We start from the raw sequence: 26,216 nt of genomic DNA on the forward strand, positions 1-26,216 counted from the left end.
AAAAACACGACTTTTTCACGTCTTTGTCCTGTTTTTATGAGAAATGTACGACTTTAATGTGAAACATTCCGAGTTTTTTCTCTTGTTGTGTTTGTTTGAAGCTGCTTCCTGTTGGCTTCAGCTGTTTGGAGTTTCCATTTTCTAAACTTCTACATTCTGAACCTTCTTCAGCTCTGAACAGATGATGAAACACTGAATGATTTCAAGCTCACACTTTGTCTAATAAACTTACATCTTTCATTCTTTATACAGATTGAGGGACTGTGGTTTGTCAAAGATCAGCTGTGATTATCTGGCAGCAGCACTGAAGTCCAACCCCTCCCATCTGAGAGAGCTGGACCTGAGTAACAACAACAACCTGAAGGATCCAGAAGTGAAGCATCTGTGTGGTTTTCTGCAGAGTCCAGGATGTGGACTTGAAACTCTGAGGTCAGTCAGCATGTTTTAGTTGTGCTGAGATGAATATGATGTGAAAGTTGTGCTGACTCTAAACTGCAGACATCAGGCTGATATTATACTGATCCACACCGAGGATCTTCATGGTAAAGTCTGTTTTCTTCTTCACTGGTTTAGTCCATTGACTGCAGCAGAACAATGTTAATATTTCAAACCTTCAAAGAAGAAGAAAAATCCTCCACTGGATTCATTCACTCTGAAACTCTCCAACTCCTCATTCCACCTTAAAGTCTGTCTGACACTGAAATCCAAAGCAAAATGTGCGTTTGCTTTACAGACAGCAGTCAAACACAAACATACACACATCATCAAAACACAGTCCAACATCCAAATCTCCTCCACTGCCAGCATGAATGATGGGAAAGAGAAGGAGGAACACTCTGACATTCAGGGTTAGAATAATAATAATAATGGATTGGATTTATATAGCGCTTTTCAAGGCACCCAAAGCGCTTTACAATACCACTATTCATTCACTCTCACATTCCCACACTGGCAGAGGCAAGCTACAGTTGTAGCCACAGCTGCCCTGGGGCAGACTGACAGAAGCGAGGCTGCCATATCGCGCCATCGGCCCCTCTGGCCAACACCAGTAGGCAAGTAGGGTAAAGTGTCTTGCCCAAGGACACAACAACCAGGACAGAGAGCCCGGGGATCAAACTGGCGACCTTACGGTTACAGATGCGATTCCCAACCCCCTGAGCCATGGTCGCCCGGGTCGTCCTGTTTTATGAGTTTCATAAAGCAGACTGTGAAGATCAAAGCTGCATTAGAAAGCTTACATGAATGAATGAGTGGACAGAAGTGGACAGAGATCATCTGAAGCACTTCAAAGGCTTTAAATCAGCACATTTCTCTTTATTCTTTATCAACTCTGTTAGTTTCTCTCAGTTTTCTGTGGAATGAAGCTAACAGCAGGCTAATAAGATGCTGACCAATAGGTTTCTATTAAAGGTGTAATTTGTATATGAAAAAGTGCTTTGGCTCAGCAGGGATCAGCTTACAGGTAGAATACAGCTGCTGGATGGGATTAGCATGTCATAGCTATCTACCAAACTGCTAACTGGGGGATTTCAGGCCATCTATGAATCGTTTTTGCTAACTTTTTATTCAGCTTAGGCTCACAGGGCTGGAGCCTTTGCGCTAGCTGTCATAGGGCAAGAGGCGTGGTCCACCTGCACAGGTGAGCAGTCCATCACAGGGCCAACACAGAGAGACAGAGAAGCACTCTCTCACATCCACACCTACAGCCAATTTAGAAGCACCAATGAACCTAAGCAGCATTTCATTGGACTGTGGGAGAACATCCAACCTCCACAGAAAGGCCAACAAGCTTCAACCTACAACCTTCTTGCTTTAAGGCACTAGTGCGAACCACTTTTCCCCATTTCAGTCCAAATCCTGCATCTTCCTGTTTCTGACTCCAGGCCAGCTCCACTAACACTTTCTCATCAGACACTGCCACCTAGTGGAGGAAGTCTTAGTTCCATTTGAAGCTTCAGATGACAGTTAGTTCCTTTACAAAGAGGTGGAGGTGGTGGGGCCACAGCACCATCATCACTGAGTGCCATAGCACACTTAACCTTTGTTTCCATATGCTGGGAACTTCCTGTTGTTCCAAGGAAGACTGGAAAATGTGTGAAAATCTCCCAGTCAGTTCCTCACAGCACACTTCAATCATTTCCCTCCCACAGCATCAGGACCAGGGCTTTTTCTCTCTTTGATCTCACTAAGAGATTTCCACACAAACACCTCATCAGTGGGACTCTCAGAGCTACCAGCCCTTTGCTACAATCACAAAGCTCTTCATTGAAATCAATGATATCAAAGCTGGAATCAAATGAGTCCAAGTCTTCTGCTGATTCAGCATCACATTTATCTTTGCTCCTTGTTCTGCATCCCCACCATGGACTTCATTCTTTTCCAAGCCAGCCTTGAGTGTCCTTTATTCAGGTCATCCTCTGCTTTACTTTTACACCTGATTTTAGCTGCTTTATCTCTCTTTCAACAAGTTTGTGTGCCTCAATCTTTTTCTTCTCTCCCTCATAACAAGACTGCTTCTTCTGCCTGAGAACATGTTGGAGTGATTTACTAATCCAGGGCTGCTTATTGGGGAAAATACTTCCTGTTTTCAAAGTAATCCCCATTTTTCCCAGAAAGAAATGTAAGAAGAAATCGATGATCTAAGTGAGAACATGAGCCTTTAAAAAGTCCCAGTGGGTGCAGTCAAAGCAGTCCCTCAGTCCCAGTATAGAGTCTTTGGTCCAGACTGGAACAACTGTGTGCCCAGTTTGAGCTCTCTTCAGTCCTGTGACCTGACAGAGCCAGAGGGGCCATCACAGAACTTAGTCACAGAACAGAGATTCAAATCTCCAAAATCCAACTGGCTGCATCAGGACATATAGTCTGAAACTCTGCACAGTTTCCTGTTTGAAGCTGCTTCCTGTTGACTTCAGCTGTTTGAAGTTTCCATTGTCTAAACTTCTACATTCTGAACCTTCTTCAGCTCTGAACAGATGATGAAACACTGAATGATTTCAAGCTCACACTCTGTCTAATAAACTTACACCTTTCATTCTTTATACAGATTGAGGGGCTGTGGTTTGTCAGAGATCAGTTGTGATTATCTGGCAGCAGCACTGAAGTCCAACCCCTCCCATCTGAGAGAGCTGGACCTGAGCTGGAACAACCTGAAGGATCCAGATGTGAAGCAGCTGTCTGATCTTCAGCAGAGTCCAGATTACAGACTGGAGACTCTGGAGTAAGTAGAGTGATGGAGCGAGTGGGTGGTGCTGTCAGCAGTATTGTACTAAACACAGTCAGTATGAAACAAAGATCCAGTGTTTCCTGTAAAGCTGCAGCTTCTCAGTGAAGCTGTGAGAGGAGAATGGTGACAGGCTTCAGGATTGGACACAAACACTTCCTGTTTCTGACCTTTATGGTCACCATAGTAACGGCTGACACGCTCTGATCAAACACTGTCAACAGCCAATCAGCTCTCTGAACAAAGCAGCACGCAGACCAATGACTGCATTCATTTCCAAGTTTAAAGCAGTGAAGAACACAGTCTGTAGGTGAGGAAGAATTTAGTGAGAGCAGATGTTTGGATGGAATTCCTCCAGTTAACAGCTGGAACCGTCCATCTGGATTGTTGGGCTTGTTGTTGGGGTTCCTACAGAGCTCAGAGTGGACACACCAAGGTCCTTCTAATGAATGAAAGTCCAAACTCAAACTAGGAGGGAAAAACATTTTCATCAACTTCAATAAAAATCCAAAGATTAGAAAAAGTGAAGCAACAATGAGTCCTAGTACAGTCCCAGCACTGAAGTCCCTGCTGCTCTTTATACTGGATGTGCTGCATCACTGACTGACAGCTGATGAAGAGTCTCTGGAAACACTCGTTTATCTCCTCTGCTCTTCCTTCTTCTCTCTGCAGGTGGTGGTGATGATGGTAAAAAGGACGGTGTGTGAGCTGAGAGAGGAGGAGCTGTGTCCTGATGATCCAGAAAGGTTGAAGCAGCAGCAGCTTGTGTGTAGAGATGCTCTGACTGGGCCATGTTACTGGGAGGTGGAGAGGAGAGCTTCATCCAGCAGTGACTGACAGAGGAATGAGAAGAAGTGCAGATGACTGTCAGTGCTGCAGAGTGAACTGCTCTGAGAACAGCTCCACTGTCAGACACAATGTAGAGTCCAGCATCATCCCTGTGTGTCCCTCTGGATCTGACAGAGGATCATCAGTGTATCTGGACTGCTCTGCTGCTGCTCTGTCCTTCTACAGTCTCTGCACAGTCTCTGTCTGACTCTGGCTTCAGACCCTCCTGGATCAAACTCACCTGGAAAGACTTTCAAACATCACTCAATAGATTTGAATACAGAATATATTTGATATATACTGTAGATGTACTGTGGAATTGCAGTTTGTCACTTGTAAATACAGTCTGTGAGCAGCTGTGAGCTGAAAGATCTTTCTAGAAACACGAAATGTTTTCACTCTTCTGTTGCTTTTTCATATATTTCCACAACATTAATATTGATCCCACCTGTCTCACCTGTTTCATGCTTTTATACATAATAACAGGACACGCGTGATCTGAGCGCTGCTGTGGTTGCTGTGCTGCACGTCTTCATTTAGATAACAGAGACATCTAGTGGTTCAGAGGGAGAACTGCAGCAGGTGGAGCTGTGTTTTAGGATGGAACTTTTTATATTTAGGCGCAGATACAAATATGACAAGTATCAGTGTAAGATACAAAAGGTCACATCAGTCAGCAGAGGGAACAGTGATCACACAGCAATGTAAGAATAGAAACATAACAGTGAATCTGGACATGTATACAGATGGAAGCAAACAAACAGGATGTATCACTACATTAAAGCCACAAATGGGAAGAAAACAAAGCCAAAGGAAAATATATTTGATCTCAGGAATCCAAATCAGATGCTTTAGAGCAGGGGTCGGCAACCCAGGAGGAGCGGAGACCCGAGGCGGCCGCCGGTCCGAGTGTCAGGTGAACTGAACTTCAGGTAAGAGGTTATGACCTGAGTTTCCAACCGTCCTGTAAAAAAACAGAATCGTCTCGTATTCAGAGAAAATATTACGCGTTTCGTGTTGAGCTGAGAAGGAACACAGTTTGTCCCGGACTTCAGCTAGAATGGAAAAGACACAAAGCTGGATTTATTCTGTGTCTTTACACTGTCATTCTCTCCCCTCCCTCTCCTGTTGCTACTTCAATCATGAAACTGATCAATGATCAGCTGATCGGCTCTCTTGTTTGTTTATCGTTTGCGCCAAAAGAGGAAACCAGCGGATGTCGTGCTAAACAACAGCAGGACGTTTAAGCTTGATCAGCTGTTGTTAGAATTTATTTAATATTAATTTCTAGTATCAGCTGATGTTTGCTGGAGCCACAGCTTTAAAGCTGCTGGTCATGATGTCGGTTTGGAAATGTGGTGAGAGGGAAACATGAAGATGAGACCAGGATATGTCCTTACTGAATCATCAGAGCTGAGCAGGTGATGGAGAAACAGGTTTACCTTTTAGGTGACATGAATGAGTTGAAGGGAAGTTATGAACTGTTTCTGAGAGACTAATAACACCAGGAACAAGACTGTACATCACTGTCACAACAGTGTTTGTTTTCATTCAAAGGCTTTATGGCTTTAATACCTGGTGGGCCGGTCTCTAGTCAAAATGCTCAGGCTGATTTTTTGTCCCAGTCCAGCCCTGGGCACGACACGCAGTGAAGTAATCTGGGAAGGTGCATTAAAAAAATAAATGGCCGGGCCAGCGGTACACAACCCAAATTAGCTCACATAGACCCATTAGTTGTGCCTCTTCTTAATGACAGTATCTTAGCTAACAACCCCAACTACCAGATTCAACTTGTAACTGGCTAAAAATAACTTAGCCTACCGGTGAGAGGGACGTTGCTAGCTGGCAGTTTTTTCAAGCGATGTTGAAAGTTCCACATTCAGACACTTCAAAAGCTTCAGGAGCATCAGCACCACGTAAATACTCGGATACATCCAGATACTCGAGACAGAATTCACAATGTGTTTTTGGGACTTTCAGGTGTTTTGAACAATGTTTTCTTTTCTGATCAAACCAGAAAGCTTTAATGAGCAGCTGGATTTGTGTCGCATTAACTGGCTGCACACAGAGGACATCAAAATGCAGCTGATTGAACTGAAAAGCTCGACTCTGTGGGGTCAAAGTTTGCAGAAGTACAAACACAGCTGGAATCCACAGCTGTGCATGTTCATGGAGCTGCATGTTCACCTGCTGGACATCACTACCTGACAGGTTTAACTGTCTTCAGAACATTGCAGAGGCCTTATTGACAGTGTTTGGCTCCACATATCTGTGTGAGCAGATTTTCTCTCACATGAAGAGAGTCCTCAGGTCTGAATGCTGGACACTCGGAGACCTGTGTCTCTGAGTGGGAGACCAGAGATCACATTAACATGTGTGTCCCTGTATTAACAAACATGACATATTGGCCCAGTTTATTTTTCTTATAATTGTTGTGAGGAGACCATAAATAGCATTTGTATTTTCTGTTGTACAGTTCATTTGCTGTTATGGATAAAAGTATTTTTTTGCTTCAAAATAGCTGATAAATATTCGCTGATAGCTGCAAACATCTGCACACAAATATAATCCTATGAAGTGGTTCTATATAGTGTGTAATTTATTGCTAATGCAATCATATGGCACATTGACTTCTGAGGAAATTTTAGATGCACTCATCATCAGAAAGGTTGCCGACCTAAACCAGGGGGTTTAGAGCATAGAGTTTTTGTGGTTTGTTTTCTTTAAGTCATTTCACAGATTTTCTCTATAATTTCAATTCCTTGAATAAAACAACAAACTTAGGGGATGATTTTGTAATCCGACTTTATGTAGGAAAGATTTGACTAAACATAAAACAATCTTCCAACTCAGTCGTCATTCTTATCTTGTGAAATCAAACCAAATGTTCTGTTGTCTCTAAATCAGGGATTGATGAAATCTTTGGTTGCATCCATTTATGAACATGTTCTCATTCATATTAAATCGTAGTCTAAGTCCTTCTTTAGAGGGATAAATGTCATTCATTGTCTTCAAATGTGTTTCTGTTGTTTTGGGGGGAAGTTTGAAGTCCATTGTTCAAAGTCTGTTAATGAAACTTTATGAAGTTTATGTAGGATGTTTCTCCTATTTTGTATTTGTTTGAATTATGATGTATTTTTGACTCTTTCTGCCATGATGCCAGGTCTCTCTTGAAAACAACATTTTTAATCTCAATTAAATTTTCACCTGGAGAAATAAAGATGATAATAATAATTTTGTCTTCAGGGAATCATTTCTCTGTAAAACAGCTTCTTCTGAAACTCTTGTTACATTTCTTGTTTATTGTTTGCTGGTTGTAGAAAAATGTCATCGTCTCTGTGTGAACTTAAACTCTACATGTGGTGTCAGCTATAAACGAGCTCTAGAGTCTAATAACGATGCTTTTATTATTGTCTGGTATCCAACCTAACCCTGGGCCTCTGGCTGAATGTGAAACACCAGCAGATGTTAAAAACTGTCTGGGTTACACATACATCACGTCGTGTGCTTCCTAACATGGATATGATTGGAATCTGGGCCTGTTCAAGCGGTGCTGGTATCATTGTTGTTTCTGAGACTTTCCAAATCTTTACTGGATAAAAACGTAGCAACTGATGGATTTAACATTTAGCACTCAGACTGTCCCAGAAAAGGCGGAGGTCTGGAAGTTTATGTGAAGGTCTGTCTTGCTGCTCAAGTCTTCTTCTCTCCATCTGCACCTCAGCCATTTGGAATCTTGGCCTTAACTATTGATCTGTTTGGAAATCAGACTGTTGTTGGCTGCTATCAGCCTCCATCTGCTTCCCCCAGCACATCACCGTCTCTGGTTCAACTTTTATCTGAGCTGCATTTTAATGACGTCTTTCAGATGGATGATTTTCATTGGGACTGGCTTTCTTCTGTGTCTGATGATTTTAAGGCACGCTGCTTGTTTTTAAAACTGACTCAAATTATTTAAAGCCTCACACGCCTTGATCCTAAACACCCAGATAAATCTGCTCTTATTGACCTTTTTTAACTAATATGCTGCGTAAGTTTTCCACATCTGCAGTTTTTGCCAACGACCTGAGTGATCACTGCATAGTTGGTGCTGTGAGAAACACTAAAATCTCATGCTCCGAGCCCGCATCAGTTTGAACTGGGGCCGTATTAAACAGGCTGACAATGTCAGTTTGGGAACATTTACAGGAGAGTTGTGTCTACTTTGTGGACAGACACGCCCCTTTTTGCCAGGTCAGGGTGAAAGGTCGGGACAGGCCTGGTTTGGTTCAGTACCGGCCGATCTCCTACATGAGAGAAACCAGGCCTGGGCAGGAAGTCTGGCTCTGATGCTGATTGGCTACGTTTTCATTAGCTGTGTAATCGGATTACTGCCTCCATCATCAAGATCCAATGTAACTATTTTTTACTTTAACGACTGACAGTCCAAACGACCGTAGGAGGTTTTGGCAAACTATAAAGTGTCTCTGCCAGCTGTGACTCCTCAGAGCTTCCTCCTCACTTAAATATCGACTCCACTCCTGTGTCAGACAAAATTGAAATGTTGCTTTAACAAACACTTTGTTGCTTCTTGCTCTTTGTTCAGCACAGTATCTGATGGTAAACCTCTTGCACACAACTCTGCTCGTAGTTCCTGCTTACTGATACCTTTTCCTTCACACCTGTCACAGTAGAAGAGGTTTGTAAGGCTTTGAATAGCCCCAACACCAGAAACTCGTCCTCACAATCGTTCTCCTTCCTTCTTGCACTTGGCTGCAAATATCATAGCTGAGGTAGTGTCTTATATTTTTAATCTTTCTCTACAACAGAAGGCTTTACCACAGATGTGGAAGTGTGCCTCTGTACTCCCCCACTGAAAGCTGGTGATTCTTCAACAGTTAGTAAATACAGGCCAATTTCCAAACTCTGTGTCTTATCTAAGGTTCTTCAAAGGCTGGTAAATAATCAACTTCAAAGTTATCTGGATGAAAATAGGATTTTATCTCCCTTCCAGTCTGGTTTTAGGAAACTGCACAGTACTGGAACTGCTTCGATAAAAGTTCTCAAAGACGTCTATGAAGCGCTGGATGCAAAAAACTACTGTGCAGCAATACATGTGGCAAAAAAGTGAGGTGTTGTGGCCATACTTGCCAACCTTGAAACTTCAGAATAAGGGAGACATTCAAAAGGGCTGTTGGGGGGGGTGATAAATACATTTTACAGGGTTTATTTATCGGGTAAAATACATTAAATGTCACCGTTATTATTGGCTGGCCGGAAACAGCGGGTGTGTCCAAATTCAGAGGCTGCTTCCACCTGAGGACCCGGCCTTCGCGGTCTAAAGAAAGCCGGGTAGTACGTCACGAGCTCCCTCGGTGGAGTGAAACTGCCATCTGCTCCTTGCTATCTAAAATATAACCGGGCGCTGATGTAAACTCTTCTGTTTAATCAGTTTCTGTTTGACGTTTATTCAGCTATTCAGCTGTGTGAAAACCCCGGAGGAACCGTCCCGAGGAATTAATAAAGTTAAATTTAATTTAATCTAATAACTTTAATCTCAGCCAAACTGATTTACTCACGAACAAATAAAACACTGAAAAAGCCAACAATAACATTTTTAAGTTATCAAAGTGACTTATATATGATGTTTAACCCGAGTAGCGAAAGACCGCGGGGGTTTGAAGACGATGTGTCGGTCGGCTCAGATATTTGAAGTTTACACAGCTACATTCTCACCTGAAAACATGCTAAAAGTTTTTTGCGACCCAGAAAGAGAAATATGAGTAATATTAAAACTGCCGCCATTGTTGGAAACTGGAATTGGCTGGGCCACGCTATAAATTCTGCGATATGGTTTTTCAATTTTGTTGTCCGGGTGGGAGAAATTCGGGAGAATGGTGGCTCCGGGAGATTTTCGGGAGGGGCACTGGAATTTGGGATTCTCCCGGAAAAATCGGGAGGGTTGGCGTGTATGGTTGTGGCAACATCACTAACCTTGCAAACACCTCAGAGTAAATCATATCACAGAATATAACGAGCGTATGTTGAGGCGAACTGAAGAGGAGGACAGGGACAGGGATGACGCTGCTAGGGCGAGACAGACGTCTCTCACGGAGTCCTTTAGTGCTGCAGGCAGGCAAGGTGTTCAAACAGCGCACAACTTCAGTTTTTTTATTTCTATGGGATGAACTCTGCATTATTAAGTGATAAGAACAAGAAATCTGATGTCCTGTAATCATTATGACGCTATAATTTGAGATACAATAAATGAAATAAGTTTTTGTACAAAGTATTGGTATCAGATCAGTATCGTCGATACCACCCTGAATATCACTTGGTATCGGATCGGAAAGAAAATCAGTGGTATCGCATATCACTACCTCTGACCCCCTAGGTATGTCTGCAGATATCCGATCTTCATCACTCCATCAAGAGTCTACCCTGTGTGTAGATCAGTGGCGGAGCGGGGGGGGGGGGGGGGGGGGGGGGTTGACTTACTGGGCTTAAGCCCGGGTTGTTTTTTCAGAAGCCCGGGGTCTTTTGGAGTGTAATTTTTTCATAGTTAGATGCCTGGCTGACAACTTTATAAAACAAAAACTACACACAATATTCGAAGCACATAGTGCACACTGTGGGAATTTACGACTGTGCGTAAATCCCCCCTAATCTTGGTATGATCCGAGGCACTAAGCGACTGAGGGAGGGGGCGGGGCAGACAGAGGAGAACTGGAGGTACCAAAGCAAATCATTCGTACTGTACAAATAATGTAAATACGACGGTTTATCACAAAAGATTGATATCAAACTGATCACTTGGCCCATATTACGTTTCTCTTTCTTAGAGTGAATCTATGGAGTGCCAGGACTGCCATAATGAATTAATTAAATACACCATTAAATAATTAATTAAATGTGGCAATAATTAATTAAAATTGGAATTAATTAATTAAATAAATAGTTATGACACATCTAATTTTCACACGGAAAGAGACGATCGTTCGGTGAAAATGAGAATCTGCGAATGCAACATGTGGAACACGGAGAGTGGAATATGTAAACAAACCGGTTAACGTAACCCCCTCGGTGCACTCTGCATGCTAATTGTTAGCAGAGCTAGTGAAATCTCTGAAAACATCTGAGCACTTTTGCAAACATGTTCTATGTTGACAACCTGACCAGACATACGTCGCGACATTCGCGGCTAAAACACTGTTAAAAGTGTAGCTGGTGACAGAAAAACGGGGTATTTTAAAACTACACCACCACCATTGCTGCCTGTGATTTGATCTGCATTCTGGGATACCTGGCTGCCCCAAGTCTACACAAGCAATCGATTATCTAGGATCGACCTGTTTTGACTTACTTTGCACGGCAACCAATCAAATGTTAGAGAAGCTGCATGGGCAGCGTTAACCCCGCCCCTGAGTTTGATGGGTGAGGCTGACAGATAAAATTATTTCATGATGAGAGCCAGGCGCCAGGACTGCCAAAATGAAATAAATAAATATATCATTAAATAATTAATTAAATGTGTCAATAATTAATTAAATGTGTCAATAATTAATTAAAATGTGAAATACATAAATAATTAATTAAATGTGTCAATAATTAATTAATTAAATGTGTCAATAATTAATTAAAATGTGAAATACATAAATAATTAATTAAATGTGTCAATAATTAATTAATTACATGTGTCATAACTATTTATTTAATTAATTAATTCCAATTTTAATTAATTATTGACACATTTAATTAATTAATTATTGACACATTTAATTAATTATTGACACATTTAATTAATTATTGACACATTTAATTAATTAATTATTGACACATTTAATTAATTATTTAATGGTGTATTTAATTAATTCATTATGGCAGTCCTGGCGTTCCATACTTTCTCAGGTAGTTGTTTACATTATATAATTTATTGTGTTCAGTATACGTCACTACAATGTGATTTCGGACAACAGGCTCTTCCTATAGTATTCAATGAGAGGACCCTGCACGCCAATTCTCGACGCGAGGGGGGTACCCTGCACATCGATAAGTGAAGCAGAGGGAGCCTGACCATTCGTCACACATTTGACGAGCGAGAACTTGTTGGTAATACACAACTACAGACCTGATCCCGATTTAAAAACAGTTTTTTGAGTTTCTTCCCGTTGAAAAGGGAGTTTTTCCTTCCCACTTGCTCATCTGATGAGCAAGCATCAGATGAGCAATCAGATGCTTGCTCATCTGATTGTTGGGCTTTTCTATGTATTGTTGTAGGGTCTTACTATGTCACACACCTTGAGGCAACTGTTGTGATTTGGCACTGTATGAATAAAACTGAGTTGAAATGTCTGCTGCAACATTGAGATGATCGGGTCAGAATTTAGTATAAACAGTCACCAGATCTCAGTCGAATAGAGCACCTGGGATGTGGTGGAACTGGAGTTTCACATCATGGATTTGTCTGCAGCATCTGTGTGATGCTGTTGTGTCAATATGGACCAAAATATGTGGAAGATGTATCTGACACCTCGTTGACTCTGTGTCTCGAAGAAGTGAAGCAGCTCTGAAGGCAAAAGGAGATCCAACCTGCTACTAGCAAAGTGTAACTAATGAAGCACATTTTGAAAAGACTCTTTTATAGACAGGAGATGGTGACGATGAGTCTAGGCTTTCATCCTTTTAATTATCCATGAGTTCAGGTGGGGTGGGCTGCTTTTTGCACCCTTGTGTATAAGATCAATAAAGTCTTGGGCCAAAATATTGATATCCCTCAGACGGTGGAGTCGAATATGGTTGTTTGGCTGCTCTGCTTCAGGCTCTGAGGTATCCTGGGAATAAAGCGCGGACACAGGAGATGTGGGGCAACACGTTCTCACTCCCTAAGCGTAATATTTTACGCTAGGTGACAATTCGTCAACATTTTAGGCCAGAGAGCTGTTAGCATCTCTCCTTCTCTCATATGTGTGTAAACAGAATGCTCACCACGATAACTCCCACCGAGGGTGATGCTGGCTCCAGGGGACAGCGAGGTGGATGACGGAGATTACCATGGCAACAAATGTCTTGAACTGGCTGGACAGGTACATTTCTGTGCACCTGTCATCCTTGAGGTTTTAATGCACTACCTTTATTTTATGTAATCAATCATTCAGTTGTGTTTTTGGTCTTTAACTGTAAATTTGAGGAATCGAAATGAGCCAGAGTTCAGTTCAGACTTTAAAGGCACCTTATTGGACTGTAAAACAGCCTGTTTCAGTTTAAGAGTTGTTTTGCATACTCAAAACAATGTTCTGTCTCACTCCCATTTCTTCCTGTTGCATGTTGAAGCTCTACTTGGAACCCTGATCCAACCATGAAAAATAGGATGTTTCCCAGCAAGGCTTCAGTTTGTTTTCTGTTGTATTTGTTTACCTGCAGGCCTGTATGATGATGTTGAATACAGTTTCACCTGAGAGTTGCTGCTGAATCGCACACTGAACAGCTCTTAATCTCACTTTCAGCTGATGAAATCTCTTCTCTCTAGCGTGTTTTTGTTTTCTCCATGATGCTAACCACTCTTGTAAGAAGGGGGGGGGCTTGGAAAATTTCTATACAGACACCTCTCTTCTTTACTCAGAACTAAACTAAATTCATTTAACAAATCGTAAAAATCATTTTACAGTATAAGTGTTGTGGTGTCTCTGACTGTTATATGTATTAAGTGTGTGCTGTCTCTGGTCTCCAGAGCCGTCCTCACAGCAGACACCGTGAGGTCACTAATGGTTGTGACGGTGCCGGTTACTTCAGGTGGATCAAAATGTCTGTAAACTGCAGAATGAGAGCCAATAAAGTCTAAATGTACCAACAGGAAAAAAACAAAACTAGATGTGACAGCTGTGTGTATCATAACCAACAAGATTCCAACATTAGATAATGCTAAGAACAAGCCTGCGGTTGGCATGACAGGAAGTCGAGATGATGAAGATAGTCCAGCCTTCAAACTAAGATGCGTGATGTATAAAAGTCTTATCTAGCCAGTCTACAGAGTAAAGGACGGTTTGAGGTTCCTGCTGGTACCATGCACCGTCTGCACAAGCTTCTTCTTTGTCTTCTACCATGTCTACCAGACATCAGTGAGACTTCAAATATACCTGATTTATCTTAATGCTGTAAAAGCCACACTGACTTTAACTTCTTCTTTTATTTATCAGAGTTTGCAACAGGAATTATTCATGGAGAAAAAGCTCCGGAGAACTCGATGCCGTACATGGTGTCAGTGCAGGATAACAAGGGTCGACATGTCTGTGGAGGTTTTCTCATCACTGAAGACTTTGTGCTCACTAGTGCACACTGTGACAAATTGTGAGTTTGATTTCCTGTTCTTCAAGTTTATACAAAACATTTTCAAACTTGTATTTATTCATCAGATCACTCTAAGTTATTGTATAAGGCAGGTGTTATTTTAAGGGACAATAAAAGATGATTAACTTTAACATCATCAAATATTAATGACATTTGGAATATGTAACAACAAACAAACCTCTGACAGCCGTTAGTTACAGCACTGCTGACATTAGCCTGCATGTAACAGTGAGAAATCAAGATATCAGGTTTAAAATAGTTTAAATTTTAAATTCCCTCTCAATAATTACTCCCTCAGAGGCCTCACACACGTCGCTCTCGGCAACCACAATCTGAAGAAGGCTGATCAGCAGAAAGTAAGAATTAAAAAAAAAATCATCCATGAAAATTACCTACAAATTGAACTAGGTAATGACATCATGTTACTCCAAGTAAGTCCATATTTATTGCCAGAGGTGTGGACTCGAGTCACATGACTTGGACTCGAGTCAGACTCGAGTCATTAATTTTATGACTTTAGACTTGACTTGAAAAAATGTTCTAAGACTTGTGACTTGACTTGGACTTTTACACCAATGACTTGGGACTTGAATTGGACTTGAACCTGTTTACTTGAAAAGACTTGATATTTTACCCCAAATATAAAATTTAACATGCATATTATATAGAGATTGAAAATGTGACGTCATTCACGGGTAGAACCGCAAAGGATTCTGGGAACTCGTGGCAAGAGGTACTAGCGCACACAGACTTTCAATTGAAATCAGTTATACAGCGATAAAAAGAAACACAAAAATGTCAAGAAGCTGTTGTATTATTAACTGCAATAGCCGGTCGCATGACAGCCACGGGAAGCCGACGGGTAAAGAGATCGGTTGTTATCGGATTACGTCGTTGAAGAGAAATTGTTCGAGCCATGTTTCCGAAGTAACAAAGACGCGACGGATGGCCTGGATTGCAGCCATTCAAAGACCAAATATAACGTCCCAGAACACTCCAGCTCACAGGTTAGTCTGCTCCAAGCATTTACACAAAGGTCAGTGTTTTTTAGTAGTTAATACGTCATTTTCATAACATAATTGGTGATATAGGTTACAAGCAAGTCTGGCACTGAACAGAAATTGTCGCGCTATGCTCCTTTATTTATTGTGCATAAATAGTGAATTGTCCTGACACAATATTGCGTTTCGCTTCTGTTATTATGGTACACTGACAAAAACATATACTTTTATTCACAGGATAAAACAGGTTTTTGTATCACTAATTGCCCAGTGCGATTACAGCATACAATATTATTGTCACTGCTACATTTCTGTGATGGGTACCAGAAATTATTTCCACTACTAATTAATTATCGTTGAGCTCAAAGGTCCTATTAATAAACGGTTAAGGAATGTGTATTTATGACGACAGTTTGTGAGACTGGTAAACTTATGATACGTACGATGGTCTTTCGTTCTACACGGTGCATTTCAAGGTCCTGCACCCATCCGTCGGTAAACTGTACCTGGGCTTGTTGCAGTGACCTGAAGTTACTAAACTTCATGAGTGTATGCACTCACTCCAAGAACCGTATGATTATAAATATGCATATAAATATGCTACGATGAGATAGCTGACTTCATCTAACTAGCAAATGTTGTCCAGGCTACGTTGGTGATGCAGTTTTTTTTAATGTGTATGATATTTTTGTCATGCGATTTTAAAGCCGGTCCTACAAGCGCATCCAAGAATAACATGCAGCTTATCTCAGAACTGTCGGTGAAAATTATTCTTGGAGCTAGGTTTAATTGAGCTGCATTTTAAAGAGGTGCAATTTCACAATTTGTGTATATTTTCTACGTTCACTATTTTGTCATGTGTTGAGAAAAACACAGATTTAAAAATTACATGGTCTAATATTTACATTTAGCATATAACTGCAACATGCTTTTTTTCGTTTTTTTGAATGACTCGAAAGGACTTGAAATTCAAAGTTTCAGACTTGTGACTTGACTCGGACTTTTACACCAGTGACTTGAGACTCGACTCTGACTTGCCTGACATTACTTGAGACTTGACTTGAGACTTGAGGACAAAGACTTGAGACTTACTTGAGACTTGCAAAACAATGACTTGGTCCCACCTCTGTTTATTGCAACATCAGTTTTATGTGACGTATTTGTGGTATAATTACATTTTTAATAAACGCTTCTATATGAAAAAACATGTTTCTATTTAACTCCATGCTCTGTCTCTAGCTGTCTGAGAAAGTTCGATTAGGCCACAGAGTACAGACAGTTCAGCTTCCATCTGCTGAAATACACCTAAAAGAAAATCAAGTGTGTCAGGTGGCTGGATGGGGAAAAACTAAACGTGATGGTGAATCTGTTGATGAGCTGAGGGTGGTGGGCGTGTCTGTCATTGATAAACAGGTCTGTAAGAAACAGTGGCCTGGTCTTCCTGCCAATGTTATCTGTGCAGGTGGATATAAGACAACCAAAGGATTCTGTCAGGTATGTTTTCTGTGCTTTCAGTGGAAACTTGTGTTCTGTTGACAAACGTATAAAAAAATCTGACAAATTAAAATCCTCACAGGGTGATTCTGGTGGTCCTCTGGTGTGCGACGATTTGGCTGTTGGTCTCGTTTCCTTCAACTATTACCATAACTGTAACTACCCCGATAAACCCAACGTCTATACGGACATCTCAAAGTACCGTAGATGGATCAACGAGATTCTGGCACAATCTTTCACATTCTATTGCAGGAAGCTTTCCACCTCACACTGCTCTGCTGTGACACACGGGGAAACATGAACTCGTACGTTTTTACAAATGTCTTCGCTTTGACAAAGAATTTTGGTTTCACTTATTTACTCGGGTCATTTTGCTCCCATGTTGGTTATTTGTGTGTTTTTTTTTTCTCTTTGCTGGATTTTTTTCTCGTGACTTTCAGATCCTGTTCATCAGCTGTGGAGGATTTTTTTTGGGTCTACCACTGAAGTATGCGCAGAGATATGCCACACTGAACGGATTTCCGCATCTGTTCATGTTTCCTCATCATCACGAATGCCTCTGAAGATAACTGAAAAGCTTCTGTTGATTGTATATGGAGAAATAAAAGCCAATATTAAAAAGAGTGTTTTGTTTAATGCTAAAAAATCTGGTGGTTTGGAAGTTTGTTTGATTTCTGATGCAGTGCACTCGTTTGGCCACACGGCAGCGCTGCTTAGTTGTCAAATAGCTCAGCAGAAACGTTTCAGCGATGTGGATTTTTTTTATGTTCGTGCCGTTTACCGATATCCACTGAACGCATCACGTGCAGGCTGGGATGATGGTGGTTTCTAAGGAAACCATCCCTGAATGTGTTTCGGTGACTGCAGTCATTTTGCAGGGAAAAATAAAAAAAAATCTACTTTAAACACCTGACGGAGGGTTCAGGTTAACATGAGGTGTCTGACTCACCTGTGACAGGTAAACCTGAGTGTAAGAGACTCACAGGTGCATTAAAATTCTTCAGGAGGTTGAACAACAAAAATTTAGTCTTAATGAATTCACAGGCCTCCTTAAGTCATGACACCAAAGCACAGCTTTAACTTCTGTGCAATGAAACACACCTGTGTCCTGGAAGTGATGTCACAGTGGCTCTTTCTTCGCTTCCTGTTTGAGGTGAAGGCACTTTGACGATTTGTCAGGCTCACGAAGATTTGACCTCTCAGCCTAAAAGCTGGTGTTCCAGCCTGGAGGAGGTCCTGAGTGTCATCATGTGGGTCAAGGTTTGATGTTTGGGATGGACTCACCTGGGATTGGGTCTCCTCCTTTACTCAGATTCCTTCTGCTGAAGGAATCAGCCGTGACCTGTGGAGCTGAGAACCTGCTGGTAGTTTGAATTCACTTTAAAGCTTTAAAACCTTTTTCATCATTTTAAAAAAGTACCAGCATGTTAATGCTTCAGTCAGGGAAAGAAATGTGACTGTGATTGTTTAATCCAATCACATCAGTCGGGGTTGGCTCGTCATACATCAGGAGGAGATGCCACCCTATTCCCCGCACCTCTCTAAACACACCTGGGCATCATCCCCTCCAAGAAACAGAAATGATTTTCAACCAAAAATGTGATGATGTCATCGGGTGTGTTTCAGAGACAGTGGATCTGATGAACGGTGATCAAAACAGGTGAGACGCAGACAGGTAACAGGTGATGATGATGAAGTAGCAGGAACATCTGTGTGGGGTTGGATTAGAAACTGACAGAGAAACGTTTTTAAATGTGCCTCACAAGTGAAACCCTTTTAAACACTCAATTTTCATTCAGACTTTACTTTGAAAGGCCCTTCCGCTCACTTCCTGCACACGCTGGGTTGAATGCTGCCAGCGTGACTGCGCAGCTCGTGCACAGAGAGAGAGGAGCGCCGTATGTCGGTGCTGAAGGTTGGACTCAGGGACCGACACCGGACCGACCGACCGGGACTCCGACGGACGTGATTGAAGACTGCAGAATTTATTTCATTTGACGGACTAGTTACACAATATGGGATCAATAAGAAAAGATTTTTAGAATATCAACAAATTAAATCCATAGTAAAAAAGAAATTTAAACCGGGTCAAGTTGAACTACAAACACCACCAAGTGTGGTTCAATTTCTTACTCTTAAAACCCCCAAATTACTATCCAAAATATACAGAATGCTTCCTAAAACAGAAGAATCAATATCACTTCCTATTGCAAAATGGGAAGCGGATTTATCAGTTAACTTAGACCTAAACTTCTGGTCTCAGATTTGCTTAAAAACCTTTCATCTAATTAGAAATCCCAGTCTTCAATTAATTCAATATAAAATACTACATAGAGTGCACTATACAGGTCATCGGATGTTCAAGATGGGCTTTACGTCTACCAACAACTGCTCACACTGCCAAACCAATTCACCGGACAATTATATCCACGCTCTTTGGTTCTGTCCACCAGTTCAGAAGTTTTGGTGCGAGATATGTGAAGACTTATCGAAGTGTCTGAAATGTAACATTCCAACTTCCCCCTTAGTGTGTTTGTTGGGCAGCTTAGATAATGTCACTTCAGAAAAGAATATCGCCCATATGGTTTTCACTGCCCTATGCATAGCCAAGAAAACAGTCCTCATGACCTGGAAAAATAAAAATAATCTTAATTCTAACCAATATAGAAATTATCTATTAGATTACATTAGTCTTGATACAGCCTCTGCCACCACATCAGATCAATTGCTCTGGGCTCCTTTGATCAGCTTCATCACCTAGTGGGGGTGGGGGGTCATAGTTTGGTTCCGCCTTCACTGTTGTGATTGGTGTGGGGGTAGGGACAGGCTTAGGGCGTCGGGGGTTCCCCGGAGGCATCTTCCTTGGGGGGCTGTACCCGGGGTAGCGGTCATGTCGGGTTAGGGGCTCTGTTGGCTCTCAGGTGACTGTTTCCTCGCGGCTGCGTGCAGCGGGGCTAGGGGAGGGTCTGTGCTGACGGACGTGGGTTACTGACCTGGTAGCCTGGCTGCCCCTGGGTGGGTCCGGGATGGGCGTGAGGTTCTGGGGGCGCTCCGTCTCTGGGCTGGGGCCCGGGCTGGGCCTCGGGGGCTTGGGTCCTGGTTGGTGTGTTGCCGGGGTTGTGGGCGGGTGGGTGCATGGGGGCCCAGCCCTGGAGCAGGGTGCCGCCGGTGCATCGAGCCACCTGGGGGGCTCTTCAACTGGTGGGGGAGATTGTCACATCTTGCAGGAGCTTTCCTCTCTTCAGGAACTCTCTCTGCAGGAGGGGGAGATACAGGAGAGGTGGAGGAAGATCTCAGCCTGGGCGTCTATCGTCTCATGTAGTCTGGAAGATGAGTGGATGGTGGGGTGGGTGCAGTTTTCTCTGTGGTGGGGTTGGGTGGACTGTCCCGGGCTCTGTGGGGCCGGGAGGCGCTGCTGCACTGGGCCCTGGTCTGGATGGGCCTGGGCCCCCTTTCCCTGGCGGTATGGGGGTGCCTACTGGGGTCAGCGGGGGAGCTGGCCCCAGGGAGGGGTCACTTGCCCCTCCCTTCCTTCCCTCCCCATCTCCAGCTGCCTCCCTCTTCCCGCTCCACCACAACCACCCACACATGCAGGACCTTGGAGTAGGGGTATGTCACCAGGGTGCAGAGGAGGCTACCCCCCCCCCCCCCCCTGTCCCCTTCTGGCTGCCTCTGCCTCAATTTTATCCCACAACTTAGACATTCTCATTACTCACACCCTCATTACACATACATATAGGATCTTGGGGGTGGGCACGATACACGGAGTCCAAGTTACCATCAGGGTGTACACCTCACCCCTGACGTCGTTGCCCACCTCTCAATTTTTCTGGTACAGTGGCGCGGCTGCCCCTCTGTTGGTCTTCCTTGGTGTCTTGTGTTCTGGGGGCCTCTGGATGTCTGGAGTTTTGATCTCCTCCATACCTGCTTCATGCCCTGGAGGACGGGGCTGTGCCCCCCCACACCCTCTAGCAGATCATTACATGAAGGAACCTTTTAAAAAAAACAAGTGCGTCCATGCTCACAGGTGTACACACGGGTGCTCACACCCACAAACTACACCCTTTTTGGCTCCTACCTCAAAGTGTTCTGTTGATCTTATGTGCTGCACAATAATGTTTAATATGTAGTATTTACTGTCATATTCCCATATATCATTGTGATGTTGTTTATTCTATTACTCTTGTTCTCTTCTGCTTGTTTTCTTTTTTCTTTCTCAGCAGGTGATCCAGGTGATTGATATATGCGTTTTTTTTCTTTTTCTTTTTTTTCCTGCCCGTTCTGTTGATTTTTGTTTTTTGCCCTTCTCCCCCGTCCCTTTTCTCAGCTGTTTCTCTTTCCCTCTTTCTTTCTCCCCTTCTTTCCCCCAGTCAAGTCTGTCCCGTATTCAGTAAGTGAAAATAAAATAGACAATAAAAGGTGAATCAAATGGACCATTACGGCAAGGCTGGGATGGTCAATTTGGTAAAGTAAATCCGTTGGGCATCTTTCTTTGCCTTTAGACAACAATTCTGATGGCAAAATAGCCAAACGGGACAGGCAAAAAAAAAAAAAAAAAAAAGAAGACTGCAGGTAAAAGTGAGTCTGTGCAAGGAGTAGGGATGGGTATCGTTTAGGTTTTATCCGATACCGGTGCCAAACCGGTACTTTTGAAACGGTGCCAGTGCTTAAAGAATGGAGAACACAAAATTGGTCCAAAAACCTCTCATGTTCAGCTGTTTTTTTGTAAAAAGACAACAATGTTAGCCTTTTCTGCAGCTATGGGGCTTATATGGCATCACTCTTGGCTGGAAGCAGTGCTTAAACAATGGAAAAACCATAAACTTTGTCCAAAAACCTCTCATGTTTAACTGTTTTCCACTTTTTCTTTGGTCATTTTAGCCTTTTTGGCCAGGGTGAAGGGAGTATCTGCCATCAAACAAGAAGAGAGCCACATGTAGCTATGATGATGTTTGCTAGTTCACCTTACATGCATTAATGTAATAACGTGGTTAGCCTACTCAACGTAAATTACACACGAACAACACTAAGCTACTCACGCAGAGAAGAACGGCTGCTGCTGCATCATCATCCGTCTTCATTTCTGCTACACTGGCAGGGCTAGGGACCAGGACTCTCCTCTTCGTGTTTTTGGGGGATGTTGCTAACTCCGGGTCCGATAACAGGCAACCCACCCGCAGTAGATGTGCACGGTGTGAGCTCTCGCAGCAAGCTATCAAATACGGCGCATTTCTCGGTTTTTAAAAAAAACGCTATGCGTCGCCGGGCGTTTCATCGGATTTGAGGTGTTACCTCCTTTGACAGTATCACAGTATCAGCTTAAAGTACTTGTTGCAGGCTGCTGAGTTTGCATCCTTTGCTGTGAAGTACAGCCAGACTTTTGACTAGTGATGTTCGATTCGTGAACGAATCGTTCAATACTCGAGAATCACTTTACTGACTCGTGAATCATGATTCACAAGCCCAACTGACTCACTGACTCATCCCTGTTTCTGTTAGCAAACTAATTCGCTTAGTAGAAATATATCTAGCTTATAATTAAAATTGTGGGGGGGAACAACAGCCAGTTTCTTAACAAAAGCATTTCTGCTCTGAACTGGAAGAAAAAACCCTGAGTAGAAGCTCACATCAAGAAAATAGCTCCTCGGTTCACAGTAGCATCGCTCTGCTAACATGCTAACAGCACATTTGAGCTACTCACCCCCTCCCTTCCTGTGTTGAATCGTAAGCGTAAGCAACTCACTCAGGAATCGCTCACCCCCTTCCCCTTCCTCCTGTGCTGAATCATAGAGCACTCACTCACTCACTAACCCCCTCCCTCCTGTGCTGAATCGTAAGCGTAAGCGAATCACTCAGGACTCACTAACCCCCTCCCTCCTGTGCTGAATCATAGAGCGAACGAACGAATCACTCACTCGCTCACCCCCTCCCTCCTGTGCTGAATCATAGAGCAAGCGAACGAATCACTCACTCACTCACCCCCTCCCTCCTGGCTCACAGCTTCTTCTTCTTCTTGGTTGGCAACCAATGTTAAGGCGCATTACCGCCCCCTGGCTCACAGCTCAGTGGACATTTAGATGAGAAAATATATATTTAACACATTTAAGGAAAATACTAATAAAATAAAAATAAACAAAATAAATGTTTATTAAGCAATTTCGATAGGAAATTGCTTAATTTTAGAAATGTTCTTGCTCTTTTTTGCTCTATAAAATAGTTGGGTTTTTTTTAGAATCATTCATCTTAGCAGTGGGATTTACATGAAAAGAGAAACAAATTAAGTTTGAGTGAAAATGTAAATTTTTTCCACTCCCTGGTCAACTGACTCAGTGAATCAAATGACTCAAAAAACTCGATTCACTTTGGTGAGTGACTCAATAAAACCCGATTCAGTAAAAAGAATCAAATTTACCATCACTACTTTTGACTGCTTCGCCTTGGTCATTTTTAATCTGTAGCTCTGCTCTAAAAGAACGTACGTACCTGGCCCCGCCTACTATCCTCGGAAACGTAAAATGATTGGCTAGAATCTAAAGTGTATCACAGCTCAGGAAAAAAAAGCACCGAAATAAAGCACCGAAATGTGGGCTGCTTTTCGGTCTGGTTACTACCGTTTATGTCAGAACCGGTGCCATCATCTTATTTTAATATTTTCCTTCATAAGTAATAAACTGCTTTATATGCAGCAGTTTTGTTTTCATATGTGTGCGTTAATAGCACGTGCACACGTTAGTAATCGTCAGACGGAGGTAACTCTCCACCCTCCTCCACCTAAAATCTATTTAAATAAATAACTCACCAAAAACCAGCAGCTATGTTATAGACACCACCTTATATAAAAGATGGATGTGGCCACAGACTGTATATAAATGATGGAAGCATCAACAGACTGTATAAAAAAGTAGAAGTAACCACGTGACATCATCCGTCTGTGAAGCCTCCGTTTAAGCACTTTGACTTGATTTTTGTTTCCAGATGTGATCGTTCACGCCTCAACACAAAAATCCACCAAACTAAGCCAACATGACCCGAGCTGTTTCACAGAGGAACAATTTTTTCTTTCTGTCTACAGCCGCCAACCAAAGAAGCGAGCTAACGGGTGCTCTCGGACTCGTCCTAAAGGGCACTGAAAGAAACATGTGAATTTCATTTTCATCTGGAAAAGAAAGATAAATTAGAAGGAGGAGTTGATTTCTACACAGAGACAATGCTGCTGGGATGTTAAAGATATGAAGGAATGAAGGAAAGAGTATGGAGTTAACTCCATACACCCCTTGCTGACACGAATGTTTATTCTTTAGCTTGCCCTGATCGACAACAGCCTGTGTGCCAGACCATAGATTTAATTGAGGTGGATAATTGCTAAAAGTAATCTGCATTAAGCTCAGGGTTGCTCAAATTCAGTACAATGACATATGAGATGTAGTAAAACAGGCAAATATTTAAACTAACAATGTGCATAGAGGCACGTGACCTGTGTGAAAGACTGTCGTCTTATTATGGGCCATTGTTGAGGTATAGAGCACACCTGTGAAAACAATTAATATGCTGAACCCTGTATGAAACATCTAAAAGTACATGATGGAGAAGCTGAATTGAATATGAAAGTGCAAGTCTTTGCCACTGTGGGCAAAGCACGCAACCACTGTGTGAGGTTGCGTTGCGGTCTCTTCTGAGCTGATGAGCAAGCTACACATTATCAGATCGAGAGCTGGCTGAGAACTCCTCAAAGAGAGGGAAACAGAACTATGATAACTATGATAACTGGAGTGTGCAGAGTTTCCATGAGCAGTTTTTCTGCATCTTGACTCGTGTGTGTAGAGTGTTCATAGCATCAGCATCATGTTTTTGTTTATTTGTTTTGTTGGGTTGAAAATAGTTAAATAAACTTGTGATCATATTTATGGATCACCATGGCACATATCATCAGCCATATGATTTATTTATGCAGATGAAAAAGTGAGTGTGAATGTGTCTGACATCACAGTGTTTTTGTGCGCTGTGTAAACGTAATTGCCTCCAATTGTGAGAGCGGTGATTCTGCAGGTCACCAGCTATTGTAAAGAAGAAAAAAAAAGAGAGTGAAAAAGAGACAAAATTTATATTGTAGATAAAAAATAATAATAGGAAAAAGGTTTTGTGTTGATCAGCCAAGAACAACTACAATTTCATTTTCTGCTTTTAAGAAAGGACTGTTCACAAAAACAGAGAGAGAGAGATGTGTGTTGATTAAGCAGTGATGATAATAATATTTCATAGTCACTACAAAACTTGATCTATTGATTGAACTAAATAATAAATAATAGCTTAAAATGTATATAGGCAACAATTACAAGCAAACCCGTATATGTAAGCATTTAAACACTGAAGATAATAACATTAACAGTATTTTGTCTAAGTCTGCCATTGTAGGAATTCATGGCACCGAGACAAAAACTTGGCGCACAGTGTGGCGTCAAAATAGGCGCACACCTTTGACGCTGCATTTTCTCCGTCTTCCTCGTCCACACGTAAATGCTAAACGCAGTTTACGTGTGGACAAAAGGTGCAAACGCAAGTTAGGTGAGCGTGCAGCGTAAAGTTTGAATTGAGTGCGAATCGAAGCGGGTGCTCACCAATCATTAAAAGTAACAAAGTCATTGAACACATTTATACAGTTACCTTTACGTTTATCAATCATACATCACAGATTTACAATTTTTTGTAGTACTATGCTAAAAAGCAACTACAGAGCGAAAGTCTGGGTCAAGCGCCGAGGCGACGGCAAGAACAAAGGAACCCTCGAAGCGTTAAAGCTAGCTTTGTAAGAGAATATAACGGAAAAGTATGAAACGAAAATGTTTTCTTTGTTGATAGACTTTGTTTGCAGTGCAATTTATTTGTTGCCGGATTGTAAGATGAAAGTAGACACAATTTCGGGCTCCCACATTTTATCCGAAACTTTACATTAACAAGTTTGTTTTGTTTTTTTTACAATTATTCAAATGCAACCGTGGAAATAACGAATAGAACAAAAGTCATTCATTCTTACCTTATACTAATCGTGGTGCAGGCCAGTGCAGTGCATGAACTGATGCCTTCTCCGGTCAATTCCGCTGAGAGTAAATCTAATGTCCCGCTCTACTGTATAAGACAATGGTTACCTGGAGGGATGTACCAATGTGATAGGGGTGCTGCGGAATAGTCCAAGTGGTAGCAGCTTTAATTTCCCGCTCAACCATAAATCGATGGTTTTTCAACGTGATTGTTGTCACCTTGTCAACTATAAATAGATCAACAATCAACGATGACAGAACAACAGTGAATCAATGTTATTTCAATGTCAGTGTCAGGTTTCATCAGTATTTCAA

At 42.1% G+C, this 26,216-nt stretch overlaps 2 protein-coding genes across 3 annotated transcripts in view; both read left to right on the forward strand.

The window, feature by feature from the left end:
• LOC309702568 (uncharacterized protein) overlaps window positions 1-26,216 on the forward strand; it is a 1,257,380-nt gene that overhangs the window by 1,083,168 nt on the left and 147,996 nt on the right. Inside the window, exon 31 of the mRNA XM_082527161.1 lies at window positions 253-429. Coding sequence (XP_082383287.1) covers window positions 253-429 — 177 coding nt within the window. The remainder of the gene's footprint in view (window positions 1-252; window positions 430-26,216) is intronic.
• LOC309702608 (trypsin-like) lies at window positions 14,071-17,418 on the forward strand. 2 transcript variants are annotated; one of them, XM_082527237.1, is made up of 6 exons: window positions 14,071-14,142; window positions 14,221-14,371; window positions 14,670-14,802; window positions 16,612-16,866; window positions 16,949-17,171; window positions 17,307-17,418. In XM_082527237.1, the coding sequence occupies exons 1-5, from the start codon at window positions 14,088-14,090 to the stop codon at window positions 17,165-17,167; spliced, it is 813 nt and encodes a 270-aa protein (XP_082383363.1). In that variant the 5' UTR covers window positions 14,071-14,087; the 3' UTR covers window positions 17,168-17,171; window positions 17,307-17,418. The 2 variants fall into 2 exon arrangements, with proteins under 2 accessions (XP_082383363.1, XP_082383362.1); XM_082527236.1 differs by having other exon boundaries at window positions 14,670-14,727; window positions 16,786-16,866.

This window comes from Aulonocara stuartgranti (assembly GCF_965226115.1).
Source record: "Aulonocara stuartgranti genome assembly, chromosome: 3".
NCBI classification, from domain to species: domain Eukaryota; kingdom Metazoa; phylum Chordata; class Actinopteri; order Cichliformes; family Cichlidae; genus Aulonocara; species Aulonocara stuartgranti.